This window comes from Electrona antarctica, assembly GCF_951216825.1.
Source record: "Electrona antarctica genome assembly, contig: scaffold_186, whole genome shotgun sequence".
Lineage (NCBI taxonomy): Eukaryota > Metazoa > Chordata > Actinopteri > Myctophiformes > Myctophidae > Electrona > Electrona antarctica.
The window spans coordinates 233,955-252,264 of record NW_027638706.1 but is presented as its reverse complement, the minus strand read 5'-3'; the positions used below and the strand labels follow the sequence as shown (position 1 = coordinate 252,264).

The 18,310-nt window shown below is 49.8% G+C and overlaps 1 protein-coding gene across 1 annotated transcript; it reads right to left on the bottom strand.

Moving 5' to 3' along the window:
* Positions 1-2,404: 2,404 nt before the first annotated feature.
* On the bottom strand, positions 2,405-2,776 carry LOC306917809 (large ribosomal subunit protein uL23-like; the record flags this gene model as incomplete). Its single annotated transcript, XM_079530712.1, has 1 exon — positions 2,405-2,776. The coding sequence occupies one exon, from the start codon at positions 2,774-2,776 to the stop codon at positions 2,405-2,407; it is 372 nt and encodes a 123-aa protein (XP_079386838.1).
* Positions 2,777-18,310: the final 15,534 nt, after the last annotated feature.

Genomic DNA, 18,310 nt, shown 5'->3' with positions numbered 1-18,310 from the left:
GCCAAGGATTAATAACCTGACTATACATATTGTGTTGTTGTATAGGATATAGGATATAGGGTATAGGATATAGGATATAGGGACGCCAAGGATAGGATATAGGATTCAGGGACGCCAAGGATTAACGGCGATAATTTACGACTGCGAGGACTTCTTCAATGGCAAGACAATAAATTACATTTTTTTGTATTTGATTTATAATGAAACTATGTTTTAGAAATGAGAAACACACACAAAATCTAACATTTTAAATGTATTCGCGCGATGTGTTTTCCTAACTCTTGTACTGTGGAGTTGGCTCTGTGACGCACACGCGCACACACACACGCAAGGACGCACACACACACACACACACACACACGCACACGCACACACTGCAGGGGATGAATGGAGTGAATTATTAAAGATTCCAATTAGAGCCGTTGACATTTGGATCAAACTCACCCTGAAACTGACCTTTATACACACTCTGACAAACACTCCACTCACTGACACACACACACACACACACACACACACACACACACACACACACACACACACACACACACACACACACACACACACACACACACACACACACACACACACACACACACACACACACACACTCTGATTGATCAATGGCCAAATTCAGCAGTGTGTTATTTCTGGATAATGGCCGCTCTGCTCTATAACAGACCGATGCATAATCAGCCATGTAAACACACACACACACACAATGTTATTTACAGCTAAACATTGCTGTCAAAAATGTTTTTGAAAACATTTGATCCGGCAAGCGCGACAATATGGAATACTTAATGTATGTATTAAAGTAGTTGTGTAATAATGGGGATAATGTATGGCTGAGTGGTCATTGTTAAATCACCTTCAGGCTGAGTGTGTGTGTGTGTGTGTGTTTGTTTGTGTGTGTGTGTGTGTGTGTGTGTACCATGGTGGTGAGTCCTGGTACTGCATGGTGTTGGACTGGGACAGAGTCTCGGTGAAGGAGTCAAAGTCCAACGCTGCAGGAAAGTCCTCTAGACACGTAGACCTCAGGTCTCCTAACGAACCTCCATACGAGAACCCATCTGCTGCGGGGGGGGGGGGGGGGGGGAGAGAGAGAGAGGGAGAGAGAGGGAGAGAGAGACAGACAGAAAGAGAGAGAGAGAGAGAGAGAGAGGGAGAGAGAGACAGAGAGAGACAGAAAGAGAGAGAGAGAGAGAGAGAGGGAGAGAGAGAGAGGGAGAGAGAGGGAGAGAGAGACAGAAAGAGAGAGAGGGAGAGAGAGAGAGAGAGAGAGGGAGAGAGACAGAGAGAGACAGAAAGAGAGAGAGAGAGAGAGAGAGAGAGAGAGAGGGAGAGAGGGAGACAGAGAGAGACAGAAAGAGAGAGAGGGAGAGACAGAGAGAGAGAGAGGGAGAGAGAGAGAGAGAGAGAGGGAGACAGAGACAGAGAGAGAGTGAGGGAGAGAGAGAGAGAGAGAGAGAGATTTCTTAAGGCTCAAGGTTCCTCAGGCCCAGACAGAGTTGGGCAAGACAGCTTTTTCTGTCAGTGGCCCAACTTCGTGGAATGAACTCCAAAACTCTTTAAAACTGAGCATCCTTCGGTCAGTTCAAAGGAATGCTCCAGAACATTTTCACCGTGATGCTCCTGCTTCAATTGATCTATTTTACTGATGGTTGTTCTGTATTAAGTTCCTTTGTAATTTATCCTGATTTATAATGTTGTTTGATGTATTGTTTTTGACTGTATTTTGTGAATTGTGACCTCGGCTACATTGAAAATGAGGGCTTGCCCTCAACTGTATTTCCGAGTATAAATAAAGGTGATGATGATGATGATGAATAGTTCAGGGATTGTCAAACTTTATCAATTCAAACATCCCCAGTTTGATATGTATAGTATGTACAGTACAGTACTATAGTAATCAGAAAATCACCTCCGAACATCAGCGGTTTGTCAGAACCATGGAGAGCTCCGTAGATTTAGAGTTATTCAGCGTTTTAGTATGTATACAAGAAGTGAACGACAGTGTGTGAGCGAAACCGGCCTAGGATCGCTGAAGAAGGAAAGGCCAAGCAAAAAAAAAGAAAATAAATCAGCGATCCGGTTTGATATCAATAATAAAGCTTATATGACGGAGCGTTCCGCCAGGAGCAGTTTTTGTGTTATATGATGTCGACAACATGGGTGACTTATTCACACAAAGTCACACGCTTGTTTTTCCATGACATCACGGGGATGACACACACACACACACACAGAGCCACATGTTTGGAGCGGTTAGCACCAAAAACAACAGGATCAAATCCTCTCATCAGGGGTCCCTGTCTGCAGCCAAACAGGCTACACATCAATCAGGCGGTCCTCGACACACGTTGAGAACCACCAACCAACCAACCGCCACCACCAGGGCGGTTCAGATGATGCCGATCTTGTTGGCCACGTCCAGCGCACAGTGCTCGGCCTCCAGGCGGACGTAGGCCTTCTTCTGCCCGTCGGTCCTGAGCAGCACGTTGACCTTGGCCACGCCCACGTCGTACAGCTTCCGCACGGCGGACTCCACGTGCCGCACGCCGGCCCGCGCGTCCACCACCAACACCAGCGTGTTGTCGGCCTCCATCTTCTTCATGGCCGCCTCGGTGGTGAGAGGGAACTTCACCACGGCGTAGTGGTCCAGGGTGGCCTTGCCCGGAGCGCTCTGACGGGGGTACTTGGGCGCCCGGGGCAGACGTTTGCACTCGGGCCGAGAGAAAGTGGCCTTGGTCCTCTTGAAGGTCTTTGCTGGCATGTTGGAGGTGGGGGGGAGGGGGGGAGGTAGGTTGAACGCCCGCCCGATGGACTCTCGGTGGTCGAAGAGAACTACCGTCACGCAAAGGTTTTACGAAGCCGGACGAGTTGAGTTGGCGGATCAAGGACAACCGTTTGTTCGGTAGTAGACAGAGGAAACAACTGGGTGGGTAAATACGGTAGCCAAATGTTTAGTTGGATTCAAATTTGATTCATTTTAAAGGACGTGGTGGTGATGCCATTTCGCGATGTCATTTCGTGATGACATCATAGGTGGGATTGACCCATTTTGTCTGCCCGATTATAAGGAAAACCGATCGATGACTGTTGGTGTCCTAATATAGCATTTTTTTTAAAATCTCCAGCTGCAATCACATTCCAGGGAGAATGGCAGTCTGTTTGGAAGTGTTGACATTGCGATGTAATTGCGTGATGACGTCATTACGCGGGACACCCAAGCAGCGGGGTTCCCCCCCACCGGGGACCCCCCCCCCCCCCCTATAAGGAGTTCCTCCCTGTCCCCAGTTAACCCCTGGTTGAAGTTGGTTTCCAAATGGAAGGGGAAAACAAAGGTCTCGGTGTGCAGCACATCCGTCCTCTGGGAACACAGAGACGCCCCAGGCAGGCAGCAATGTCCTCTAGGGAACACAGAGACGCCCCAGGCAGGCAGCCCTGTCCTCTATGGAACACAGAGACGCCCCAGGCAGGCAGCGCTGTCCTCTGGGGGACACAGAGACGCCCCAGGCAGGCAGCACTGTCCTCTAGGGAACACAGAGACGCCCCAGGCAGGCAGCACTGTCCTCTAGGGAACACAGAGACGCCCCAGGCAGGCAGCGCTGTCCTCTGGGGAACACAGAGACGCCCCAGGCAGGCAGCACTGTCCTCTGGGGAACACAGAGACGCCCCAGGCAGGCAGCACTGTCCTCTGGGGAACACAGAGACGCCCCAGGCAGGCAGCACTGTCCTCTGGGGGACACAGAGACGCCCCAGGCAGCACTGTCCTCTGGGGAACACAGAGACGCCCCAGGCAGCACTGTCCTCTGGGGAACACAGAAACGCCCCAGGCAGCACTGTCCTCTAGGGAACACAGAGACGCCCCAGGCAGGCAGCACTGTCCTCTAGGGAACACAGAGACGCCCCAGGCAGGCAGCGCTGTCCTCTGGGGAACACAGAGACGCCCCAGGCAGGCAGCACTGTCCTCTGGGGAACACAGAGACGCCCCAGGCAGGCAGCACTGTCCTCTGGGGAACACAGAGACACCCCAGGCAGGCAGCCCTGTCCTCTGGGGAACACAGAGACGACCCAGGCAGGCAGCCCTGTCCTCTGGGGAACACAGAGACGCCCCAGGCAGGCAGCACTGTCCTCTAGGGAACACAGAGACACCCCAGGCAGGCAGCGCTGTCCTCTAGGGAACACAGAGACGCCCCAGGCAGGCAGCACTGTCCTCTGGGGGACACAGAGACGCCCCAGGCAGGCAGCACTGTCCTCTAGGGAACACAGAGACGCCCCAGGCAGGCAGCACTGTCCTCTGGGGAACACAGAGACGCCCCAGGCAGGCAGCACTGTCCTCTGGGGAACACAGAGACGCCCCAGGCAGGCAGCACTGTCCTCTGGGGGACACAGAGACGCCCAAGGCAGCACTGTCCTCTGGGGAACACAGAGACGCCCCAGGCAGCACTGTCCTCTGGGGAACACAGAAACGCCCCAGGCAGCACTGTCCTCTAGGGAACACAGAGACGCCCCAGGCAGGCAGCACTGTCCTCTGGGGAACACAGAGACGCCCCAGGCAGGTAGCACTGTCCTCTGGGGAACACAGAGACGCCCCAGGCAGGCAGCACTGTCCTCTGGGGGACACAGAGACGCCCCAGGCAGGCAGCGCTGTCCTCTGGGGAACACAGAGACGCCCCAGGCAGGCAGCACTGTCCTCTGGGGAACACAGAGACGCCCCAGGCAGCACTGTCCTCTGGGGAACACAGAAACGCCCCAGGCAGCACTGTCCTCTAGGGAACACAGAGACGCCCCAGGCAGGCAGCACTGTCCTCTAGGGAACACAGAGACGCCCCAGGCAGGCAGCGCTGTCCTCTGGGGAACACAGAGACGCCCCAGGCAGGCAGCACTGTCCTCTGGGGAACACAGAGACGCCCCAGGCAGGCAGCAATGTCCTCTGGGGAACACAGAGACACCCCAGGCAGGCAGCCCTGTCCTCTGGGGAACACAGAGACGCCCCAGGCAGGCAGCCCTGTCCTCTGGGGAACACAGAGACGCCCCAGGCAGGCAGCACTGTCCTCTAGGGAACACAGAGACGCCCCAGGCAGGCAGCGCTGTCCTCTAGGGAACACAGAGACGCCCCAGGCAGGCAGCACTGTCCTCTGGGGGACACAGAGACGCCCCAGGCAGGCAGCACTGTCCTCTAGGGAACACAGAGACGCCCCAGGCAGGCAGCACTGTCCTCTAGGGAACACAGAGACGCCCCAGGCAGGCAGCCCTGTCCTCTAGGGAACACAGAGACGCCCCAGGCAGGCAGCGCTGTCCTCTGAGGGACACAGAGACGCCCCAGGCAGGCAGCGCTGTCCTCTGGGGAACACAGAGACGCCCCAGGCAGGCAGCACTGTCCTCTGGGGAACACAGAGACGCCCCAGGCAGGCAGCACTGTCCTCTGGGGGACACAGAGACGCCCCAGGCAGGCAGCACTGTCCTCTGGGGGACACAGAGACGCCCCAGGCAGGCAGCGCTGTCCTCTAGGGAACACAGAGACGCCCCAGACAGGCAGCACTGTCCTCTAGGGAACACAGAGACGCCCCAGGCAGGCAGCACTGTCCTCTGGGGAACACAGAGACGCCCCCAGGCAGGCAGCGCTGTCCTCTAAGGAACACAGAGACGCCCCAGGCAGGCAGCACTGTCCTCTGGGGAACACAGAGACGCCCCAGGCAGGCAGCACTGTCCTCTAGGGAACACAGAGACGCCCCAGGCAGGCAGCACTGTCCTCTAGGGAACACAGAGATGCCCCAGGCAGCACTGTCCTCTGGGGAACACAGAGACGCCCCAGGCAGGCAGCACTGTCCTCTAGGGAACACAGAGACGCCCCAGGCAGGCAGCACTGTCCTCTAGGGAACACAGAGACGCCCCAGGCAGGCAGCACTGTCCTCTGGGGGACACAGAGACTCCCCAGGCAGGCAGCGCTGTCCTCTGGGGAACACAGAGACGCCCCAGGCAGCACTGTCCTCTGGGGAACACAGAGACGCCCCAGGCAGGCAGCACTGTCCTCTGGGGAACACAGAGACGCCCCAGGCAGGCAGCACTGTCCTCTAGGGAACACAGAGACGCCCCAGGCAGGCAGCACTGTCCTCTAGGGAACACAGAGACGCCCCAGGCAGGCAGCGCTGTCCTCTGGGGGACACAGAGACGCCCCAGGCAGGCAGCACTGTCCTCTGGGGAACACAGAGACGCCCCAGGCAGGCAGCACTGCGTTGTTAGGCTCTTAACCCATTTAGACCTGAGACCAGATTCTACAAATGTTTTCTAAATCCTGACAGTTTTCTGAAAAACCCTCATGTTTCTCTGTCAGTGGTTCTCGACCATTTTCATGTCAAGGACCCCCAAAAATCTGACAATATGTTGTTCCAGGGACCACCCCCCCCCCCCCTCACCCCAGAAGCAAAGATTTGAGTTAAAAACGTATGAAAGAATATATATTCAAAATATATCCACAACATTTTCACGATTCTTCAAAAAATAGCAGATCTACAAGCTCGTAGCGCGGCACCGAGTGCCACGCTATGAGCTTGTAGATCTGATATATTTCAATAGCTTAAGTACAACATAATGCTTAAAACACAGCAATAGGGGTTCGATCCCGTCCTGAAAATAAAAGGTTTCACGTCTGAGCCTCCCAAATAAAACCTCTTCAGCTCCGGACCCAGACGAGGAGAGGCTCCCAAATAAAACCTCTACAGCTCCAGACCCAGACGAGGAGAGGCTCCCAAATAAAACCTCTTCAGCTCCAGACCCAGACGAGGAGAGCCTCCCAAATAAAACCTCTTCAGCTCCAGACCCAGACGAGCAGAGGCTCCCAAATAAAAGCTCTTCAGCTCCAGACCCAGACGAGGCAACAACCATCCTGCTCTCTTCATCAGGAGAAGGTTCTAGGCCTCATGGGGTTCAGTGTCTTGCTCAAGGACACTGAGCACTGTAACTGTACAAATAAAGTTTGTACGTACGTGCGTGCGTGCGTGCGTGCGTGCGTGTGTGTGCGTCTTACCGTACGTGGCTCTGAGATGGGGGTTTCGGAGGTGTGTGTGTGTGTGTGTGTGTGTGTGTGTGTGTGTGTGTGTGTGTGTGTGTGTGCGTGCGTCTTACCATACGTGGCTCTGAGATGGGGGTTTCGGAGGTGTGTGTGTGTGTGTGTGTGTGTGTGTGTGTGTGTGTGTGTGTGTGTGTGTGTGTGTGTGCGTGCGTCTTACCGTACGTGGCTCTGAGATGGGGGTTTCGGAGGTGTGTGTGTGTGTGTGTGTGTGTGTGTGTGTGTGTGTGTGTGTGTGTGTGTGTGTGCGTGCGTGCGTCTTACCGTACGTAGCTCTGAGGTGGGGGTTTCGGAGGCGGCTGTCCTTGCGCAGGCTGCCCACGATGATGGTGACACAGGACAGGAAGAGGACCAGACCTACGACCATATATGGTGATAAGAATAATAAATATAGCTGCAAGCAGCTGTAAGATGGGGTCGTGTGAAGTGAAGTGAGCCCTTATCACCATACATACATCAGAAGAAGAAGAAGATTGTATGTATAGTGATGTTATTAGACAGGACAGACCTATGACTCAGTGAATAATAATATATAACAACAACAATAATACTGTACCTATGACGATGTGCACACCAGGACTCAGTGAATAATAATATATAACAACAACAATAATACTGTACCTATGACGATGTGCACACCAGGACTCAGTGAATAATAATATATAACAACAACAATAATACTGTACCTATGACGATGTGCACACCAGGACTCAGTGAATAATAATATATAACAACAACAACAATAATACTGTACCTATGACGATGTGCACACCAGGACTCAGTGAATAATAATATATAACAACAACAACAATAATACTGTACCTATGACGATGTGCACACCAGGACTCAGTGAATAATAATATATAACAACAACAACAACAATAATACTGTACCTATGACGATGTGCACACCAGGACTCAGTGAATAATACTATATAACAACAACAACAACAATAATACTGTACCTATGACGATGTGCACACCAGGACTCAGTGAATAATAATATATAACAACAACAACAACAATAATACTGTACCTATGACGATGCCTGCCACCACCAGAGGGGACACCAGGAGCGAGGCGTCCCCGACGGACTCCCTGTCACTCCTACAGTCTGGGTACTCCCCATGAGACTGGTTGGAGCTCACTGCAGAGAGAGAGACACATAGAGACACACACAGAGAGAGAGAGAGAGAGAGAGAGACATAGAGACACACAGAGAGAGAGAGAGAGAGAGAGAGAGAGAGAGAGAGAGAGAGAGAGAGAGAGAGAGAGGTAATATAGTGTGAAAAGGTGATACTGCGTGGCCTCTTAAAAACATACTGACATGTCTAAGGCCCCAAACCACAGCGTCTGCACCGCCATGTTGAAATAGAGCTGAACAGTCAGTTGGAACCAACGGGAACCGGACGGTGCAAAGTCGTCAAAAGTCACGGTGGTTTTTGGTGAAAACGTTTCAGTTTTTTTTAAATGTCAGCTGCATTGCTTTGAAGGGCTCGCGTCATGAAGCGCAAAATGTGTGTCTCAAAGAATAGTCTATTAATTCACAGTATTAACACCGGATTTATTTTACAGAATGAAATGTAAATGGTATAACAATTGGAAATAATGACACAGACTACTGTGCGTGTGTGTGTGTGTGCGTGTGTGTGTGTGTGTGTGTGTGTGAGAGAGGGTCAGGTTACATAACTGCAGTCATGTCCTCGGACTGAGTCTCCTCCATAACCCTCTACCTCCTTCAGTCCCCCCCCCCCCCCCCCCCCTCTCTCTCTCTCTCTCTCCCGGAGGACTTATTCCATTTCAGCGTGACAGATAATTAGAGCTAGAGTCTACATTTAGTTCACACACACACACACACACACACACACACACACACACACACACACACACACACACACACACACACACACACACAATTATTAGATTATGGAACAACAGCAGTGTTCTGTTTTCTGTCTAGTACATGTGCTATCTGTGTGCGTGCGTGCATGCGTGCATGCATGCCTGCGTGCGTGCGCGTGTGCGTTCTTCATGTGTGATGTGTGTCTCACTAACCTATATTTGAAGCTTGAAATGCTGATATTTGTCTTTCTGTGCTCTCGTTTCCTCCCACCCTGCTCCCCCCCTCTCCCCCTTCACTCAGTAGCAGCCAATCACAAGCCCAGAAAGCATAACCTATTTTATGATCAGCAGCAAACTGCATCTCTTTCTCATACTAAACTATCTAAAAGAAAAATCTTTATTTTTGAGTGGTGTAAACCACTCCTACAACTGGCTTTGTTAGTTTTCGTGTCTGTTCATACCAAAAAATGAGCATGGTTGCTATGGTCACCCAGTTCACCCGGGTGTGATTTCATTACGTCAGACATTACGTCAGACCACAGTTGATCAGTCTATATAAGACCTTACACCACTCAGTTCACACGGGTGTGATTTTTTTTAAACCATGAAACAAACATCTTTCTTGTAAGGACTAGCAAAATGGTCCTCACAATGTCAGTTTCTGATGTGCACGCACGCACGCACGCACGGGGTACGCACGCACGCGGCACGCACACACGGGGCACGCACGCACAAGCAAGATGAACAAGGCATTGTTCATGCTAGTACATGGAGCTGTCCTCGGTGCTGAAGTGGCAGAATGGTTTACATGGAGCTGTCCTCGGTGCTGAAGTGGCAGAATGGTTTACATGGAGCTGTCCTCGGTGCTGAAGTGGCAGAATGGTTTACATGGAGCTGTCCTCGGTGCTGAAGTGGCAGAATGGTTTACATGGAGCTGTCCTCGGTGCTGAAGTGGCAGAATGGTTTACATGGAGCTGTCCTCGGTGCTGAAGTGGCAGAATGGTTTACATGGAGCTGTCCTCGGTGCTGAAGTGGCATAATGGTTTACATGGAGCTGTCCTCGGTGCTGAAGTGGCAGAATGGTTTACATGGAGCTGTCCTCGGTGCTGAAGTGGCAGAATGGTTTACATGGAGCTGTCCTCGGTGCTGAAGTGGCAGAATGGTTTACATGGAGCTGTCCTCGGTGCTGAAGTGGCAGAATGGTTTACATGGAGCTGTCCTCGGTGCTGAAGTGGCAGAATGGTTTACATGGAGCTGTCCTCGGTGCTGAAGTGGCAGAATGGTTTACATGGAGCTGTCCTCGGTGCTGAAGTGGCATAATGGTTTACATGGAGCTGTCCTCGGTGCTGAAGTGGCAGAATGGTTTACATGGAGCTGTCCTCGGTGCTGAAGTGGCAGAATGCTTTCCCAAACAGTGGGTCAGTGTACTGTATACAGTATAATCCCCAGAAGGCGATCGTAGAGTGCCGTGATTTTCCCCCCGCCTAAAACATGATCATCAGGCCACTTAAAAAACACATAAAAACATCATTTTAACACTTTCAGTAAACTTTGAATAAAAAAAAAAGGTTTCCTGGTATAATCATAGTAGATTATACCAGGAGAAAGATTTTTTTCCTAAAAGGTTTACAGAAAGTGTTAAAATTATGTTTTTATGTGGCCACACCCAACGGTTTGCCTGGTGGGGGGGATCCACCTAAACTGAAGCCACACCCACAGCTGTTGTTGTATGATAAATGGGGGAGGGGTTAGGGGAGGGGATGATATTGTGATGTCACTATGTCACTGTCATTTCGATTGGGCCTTTTGACCTGGGCCTCGATTGGGCATTTTGAGAAACCAAAAATACACAGGGAAGACATATTTCAATATTCTAACCACACCTGGGGGTCTATTAGAGTAATGTTAACTCCATAGACACATACAGAACACCTGGGGGTCTATTAGAGTAATGTTAACTCCATAGAGACACATACAGAACACCTGGGGGTCTATTAGAGTAATGTTAACTCCATAGACACATACAAAACACCTGGGGGTCTATTAGAGTAATGTTAACTCCATAGACGCATACAAAACACCTGGGGGTCTATTAGAGTAATGTTAACTCCATAGACGCATACAAAACACCTGGGGGTCTATTAGAGTAAGGTTAACTCCATAGAGACACATACAGAACACCTGGGGGTCTATTAGAGTAATGTTAACTCCATAGACGCATACAAAACACCTGGGGGTCTATTAGAGTAATGTTAACTCCATAGAGACACATACAGAACACCTGGGGGTCTATTATAGTAATGTTAACTCCATAGAGACACATACAGTACACCTGGGGGTCTATTAGAGTAATGTTAACTCCATAGAGACACATACAGTACACCTGGGGGTCTATTAGAGTAAGGTTAACTCCATAGACACACAAAATGGAAAATCACGACACTATGTTCCAAGAATAATCAAAACGCGTTGCTTGGTGCAACATTGTGAGCTTGTAGATTGGCTATTTCCACTACTTCCTAAACCTTGTAGATTGGCTATTTCCACTACTTCCTAAACCTTGTAGATTGGCTATTTCCACTACTTCCTAAACCTTCTTGTAGATTGGCTATTTCCACTACTTCCTAAACCTTGTAGATTGGCTATTTCCACTACTTCCTAAACCTTCTTTGACATTTTATTAATGTTAATTGTTGACGTGATTGATTTGTTTAGTTTAAGTCTTTAGAAATACGGTACATTGTTTTAAATGTAGGAAACGGAAAAAGGGCATAATTACAAAAAAAACTATCCACGACCCAAAGATGGGTCCCGACCCACCGTTTGGGAAACAAGACCTGTTCATATCAGACCATTCTTTCCTTCCCTTCGCTGGAAACTACAAACGATGGAGCATGTACTAAATCTACTATATTTCACCCACCGTTTTACAGCCTGTAAGCCTCGGGGTGTGTCAATAAAGATGACATTTGTTTACTACAAACTGTCCCTCACACCATCAAACTGTCATGGCAGCTTGACTGGCTGTCTGTTCTGACTCTTCTGTTTCTATGTCTTTTTAGGTTGGAGCTGCATTCCACTTCCGGGGAGGTGTGTCCTGGCTATTACCTTGGCTGGTCTCCATCGGGCAATCACCTGGATGTCGACAAATACCTGCCGTGTGACGGCACGCAGTGCTCAGTGATAGTTCCTCCCTCGGCCAGTGCACACGTCTGTGCTTCATGTACTATAGGTCAGTTGTATTCTGTGAAGAACCTATTCCACTCCTTTACTGGCCTGCTTCTAATTGTTTCTAATCCTTGGTCTCCTCCCTCAGTGCCTGCCTGCCAGCCTGGCCACCTCTCCTTGCAGCTCCAACCGAACACCTAAGTATCATTTCTGCTTTTGGAAACTGGGACTTCATATTTTTGCCTTGAACGTTTTGGAAGACCTTCTGTGTTTTGAGTAAATAAATACTCTGGATTTTGGCATTATATCTAGCCGCAATTTGCAACTCTAGATTTTTTTATAATGGGATGAATCTGGAGTTGCAATACCCTCCATTGACTCCCCACTCATCCAATTTGGTTTGCGATCTGCTTGTCTTAAACGACATTAAACTCACCAACATTGCAGCTGTAGTCCAAGCTTGAATTATCCTCTTTCAATCTGCCGAGCTTGTTTTTCATAAAAATCCACCGTAGACATGTTATGAGCTACTTTCTGTCAAGAAATTCTGTTTCTAAGTGTTGCAGTTTGGAAGCACTCGTCGTATGTCACTGAACGGCCCTGCGTACCACCTGTTTCGAATTTGCACTTAATGCAGGAGGCAGCAGCGCGACCCGTTAACAAAAACGAGTGCTTCCAAACTGCATCACTTAGAAAAAGAATCACCTGCAGAGGATGTCTTGACAGAAAGTAGCTCATAACAACATGTCTACGGTGGATTTTTATGAAAAACAAGCTCGGCAGATTGAAAGAGGATAATTCAAGCTTGGACTACAGCTGCAATGTTGGTGAGTTTAACGTTGTTTAAGACAAGCAGATCGCAAACCAAATTGGATGAGTGGGGAGTCAATGGAGGGTATTGCAACTCTAGATTCTTCCCATTATAAAACAATCTAGAGTTGCAAATTGCGGCTAGCATTATATCATGTTTCCTAGTCTCTGTCTGGGTTCCCTGTCTGCCTTGACACAAACAAAAACAAAAGAACGGTCAAATAAATCCCCCCAAAAGCAGAACCAAGACAGTCATGAATCACTGCCATTAGCTAATGGACACTAGCGTCTACATTCATTAGTCACAGGGGAAAACAAGTAAGCCAATTACAGAAGACAAGTCATCGTCAATGGTCATTAGTACGCGTTAGCATCGTTATATGACGGACCAATAGCCTGACTCGTTTAATCCCCCACTGCAGCATTTCATTAGGACAGCCAATCAGTGTAAGTGATGTTGGAATTATTTATGTATGTATTGATCTGCCTTCAGACGACAGCGCTGTTACGCAGTGTTGGGAAAAAAAGTACCAATACTGCAATGTAGAGCGCCTCCAAAATGTTCATTTTTCAGGAAATTAAAAATATATATCTTTTCAGGAAATTAAGAAAACCATATCTTTTTTAAAACAAAGAAATACAGCCTCATCAAAGTTAGTGTTGTAACTTTATATATTGTCAATTACTTCCATGAGAGGGGGAGAGGTGGTGGAGTTAGCTGCTTTAGAGGAAAGTTTGAGGGTCCAATGGAGTTAAGAGGTTTTGTCCAAAGCACTTTTTTCTACCTTCCATTGGTAACGTAACGTAAAGGATGTTCAATAGCACTGATTTATGCCAACAAAAAAAAAAACCCTGAAAAATGAGTTATGAGGTTTCCTCCCGACAGCAGAGATATGATAATCTATTTCTCTCTCTCTCTCTCTCTCTCCCCCCCCCCCCCACACCCCCCCCACTCAGGATGGCAGATAGAGAGATGATCGTGACCTGCTGGCCCACATACCTTCCTCCCTCACCTTTAATCATCCAAATGTTTTCTCCTGTCTTCATCTCTCTCTCTCTCTCTCTCTCTCTCTCTCTCTCTCTCTCTCTCTCTCTCTCTCTCTCTCTCTCTCTCTCTCTCTCTCTCTCTCTCTCTCTCTCTCTCTCTCTCTCTCTCTCTCTCTCTCTCTCTCTCTCTCTCTCTCTCTCTCTCTCTCTCTCTCTCTCTCTCTCTCTCTCTCTCTCTCTCTGGTCTACACCAAACCTCTGTGCCAAAAAGAGCTGATCTATGCCTGTGGTTCACAACCTTTTCAGGACGCAACCCCCCCAAAATAATCATATTTGAACCCCCATTTATTTAATATATATATATATATATATATATATATATATATATATGGCTGTGCTACAGCAATGAGTCATTCACTCTCATTGGCTGTGCTACAGCAATGAGTCATTCACTCTCATTGGCTGTGCTACAGCAATGAGTCATTGTCTCCACCAGGCCGAAGGCATGGGGAGAGAGTATGTTTTGCACTCCGTCCGTGTGTGTGTGTGTGTGTGTCCGTCCGTCCGTCCGTCTGTTACCAGCTAATCTCCGGCACCGTTAACCTGGTCGATGCCAAATTTCTCACACACACTCCCTGGATGCCAACGATGAACCTCTGCCCCAAACTTTCCAGAACGGCCTGTTATAGCGCCACCAGGAGGCCGACCTTTGAAAGACACATTTTTTAATATTACTCCTCCAGATTCTGTCCAAACAAATCGCAAATCGTTACACACTATCTCTATAGTCATGTGTTCAAGACGGATCCGTCCGATATTTCATATTTTCATATTCCATCCTAATTGGCTTTCAAATTTTTTGAACAAAAAACCCTCAAATCATGAACGCATCATGCAATTTACGTGAAATCTTTCACAGACTTTCCTACTAGGCTGAGGAACATATCCCACTCTTTTCACATTGGCCTGTTATAGCGCCACCAACAGGTGGATTTTTGCAAAACACATTTTGGAACAAAATGCCTCAAATCATCCAATTGCCATGCGTAAGAGAAATGGCACTCTTTTCACATTGGCCTATTATAGCGCCACCAGGAGGCCACAACCTGACCTGCCCTGGTGGAGACCTGTGCCCCGAGGGGCACTTTATCTAGTTCACTCTCATTGGCTGTGCTACAGCAATGAGTCATTCACTCTCATTGGCTGCAATGAGTCATTCACTCTCATTGGCTGTGCTACAGCAATGAGTCATTCACTCTCATTGGCTGTGCTACAGCAATGAGTCATTCACTCTCATTGGCTGTGCTACAGCAGCGCGATGCATCGTCAGCTTGTAAGAACGCCCATTTCCGCTCGCTCACTCGTGTCACACGGTCACACCACGCAGGTTGTAGCAAAGTCGTTTTAACCCATTTAGTGCTGAGGCCGATTCCAACACGCTGTCTTCTAAATCCCGACAGTTTTAGTTTTCTGAAAAACCTTTGTTTCTATTCTAGTGGTGCTCGAACCTTTTCATGTTTCAAAATTATCTGTATTTGGCCGCCGACTCGCATCTCAAAATATTTTTTGTTCCAGGGACCCCCAGAAGCAAAGATTTGAGTTAAAAAAATATATATATTCAAAGATTTTTCAAAATATCAGATATACAAGCCCATAGCGCGCGTGACTTTGTGCCACATGAGCTTGGATATTTGTCTTTCTGCCCCTTCATGTCCCCGAACCAGATCCCTCCATCCTCTCATCCCTCCATCCTCTCCTCCATCCCTCCATCCTCTCCTCCATCCCTCCATCCTCTCATCCTCCATCCTCTCATCCCTCCATCCTCTCATCCCTCCATCCTCTCCTCCATCCCTCCATCCTCTCATCCTCTCATCCCTCCATCCTCTCCTCCATCCCTCCATCCCTCCATCCTCTCATCCCTCCATCCCTCCATCCTCTCATCCCTCCATCCTCTCATCCCTCCATCCTCTCCTCCATCCCTCCATCCTCTCATCCCTCCATCCTCTCATCCCCTCCATCCTCTCCTCCATCCCTCCATCCCTCCATCCTCTCATCCCTCCATCCCTCCATCCTCTCATCCCTCCATCCCTCCATCCTCTCATCCCTCCATCCTCTCCTCCATCCCTCCATCCTCTCATCCCTCCATCCCTCCATCCTCTCATCCCTCCATCCTCTCCGCCATCCCTCCATCCTCTCATCCCTCCATCCTCTCCTCCATCCCTCCATCCTCTCATCCTCTCATCCCTCCATCCTCTCCTCCATCCCTCCATCCCTCCATCCTCTCATCCCTCCATCCCTCCATCCTCTCATCCCTCCATCCTCTCATCCCTCCATCCCTCCATCCTCTCATCCCTCCATCCTCTCATCCCTCCATCCCTCCATCCTCTCATCCCTCCATCCTCTCATCCCTCCATCCTCTCATCCCTCCATCCTCTCATCCCTCCATCCTCTCATCCCTCCATCCCTCCATCCTCTCATCCCTCCATCCTCTCATCCCTCCATCCTCTCATCCCTCCATCCTCTCATCCCTCCATCCTCTCATCCCTCCATCCTCTCATCCCTCCATCCCTCCATCCTCTCATCCCTCCATCCCTCCATCCCTCCATCCTCTCATCCCTCCATCCTCTCATCCCTCCATCCTCTCATCCCTCCATCCTCTCATCCCTCCATCCTCTCATCCCTCCATCCCTCCATCCTCTCATCCCTCCATCCCTCCATCCTCTCATCCCTCCATCCTCTCATCCCTCCATCCTCTCATCCCTCCATCCCTCCATCCTCTCATCCCTCCATCCCTCCATCCTCTCATCCCTCCATCCTCTCATCCCTCCATCCCTCCATCCTCTCATCCCTCCATCCTCTCATCCCTCCATCCTCTCATCCCTCCATCCTCTCATCCCTCCATCCCTCCATCCCTCCATCCTCTCATCCCTCCATCCTCTCATCCCTCCATCCTCTCATCCCTCCATCCCTCCATCCTCTCATCCCTCCATCCTCTCATCCCTCCATCCTCTCATCCCTCCATCCTCTCATCCCTCCATCCTCTCATCCCTCCATCCCTCCATCCTCTCATCCCTCCATCCTCTCATCCCTCCATCCTCTCATCCCTCCATCCTCTCATCCCTCCATCCCTCCATCCTCTCATCCCTCCATCCTCTCATCCCTCCATCCCTCCATCCTCTCATCCCTCCATCCTCTCATCCCTCCATCCTCTCATCCCTCCATCCTCTCATCCCTCCATCCCTCCATCCTCTCATCCCTCCATCCCTCTATCCCTCCATCCCTCCATCCTCTCATCCCTCCATCCTCTCATCACTCCATCCTCTCATCCCTCCATCCCTCCATCCTCTCATCCCTCCATCCTCTCATCCCTCCATCCTCTCATCCCTCCATCCCTCCATCCTCTCATCCCTCCATCCCTCCATCCTCTCATCCCTCCATCCCTCCATCCTCTCATCCCTCCATCCTCTCATCCCTCCATCCCTCCATCCCTCCATCCTCTCATCCCTCCATCCTCTCATCCCTCCATCCTCTCATCCCTCCATCCTCTCATCCCTCCATCCCTCCATCCTCTCATCCCTCCATCCTCTCATCCCTCCATCCCTCCATCCTCTCATCCCTCCATCCCTCCATCCTCTCATCCCTCCATCCTCTCATCCCTCCATCCTCTCATCCCTCCATCCCTCCATCCTCTCATCCCTCCATCCTCTCATCCCTCCATCCTCTCATCCCTCCATCCCTCCATCCTCTCATCCATCCATATCTCATCCCTCCATCCTTCATCCCCAGTGCAAATGGACACACACACACACACACACACACACACACACACACACACACACACACACACACACACACACACACACACACACACACACACACACACACACACACACACACACACACACACACACACACACACACACACACACACACACACGTTATTACGAAAAAGATGCATCATCACTAGTGTGCGTGCGCACATTCATGTGTGCATGAGACATGGTCAAAGGTTACATTTTCCCGCCGTGCTGATTGGCCCGATCACAGCTAGATTTAAAATATCCACTATCCAATCACGGTTCAATTTGCGATGCCTATATGTGAGCCAATCACAGCCGCATTTATTGCACTCATATATGGACCAATCCCAGCTTGATCCTGTGTGTAGTTTTCCGTGGACCAATGGCAGCGTGCCGTGTGCTGACCCAGTGATGTTCAGGCTGGATGCCTCTGAATATTTATCATCCCCTCATTAAATATGAATTCACATCATACATACATTTACATATTCTCTCACTGTGACGCACAATGCAAACCTATAGAGACTCCACCAGTGGTGGCAAAAGTACTGTTGTGTTTTAGGCCTACTTAAAAAGAAAACAAATGGAGTACATTTCCTTAACCCATTTAGGGCTGACGTAGAAATAAA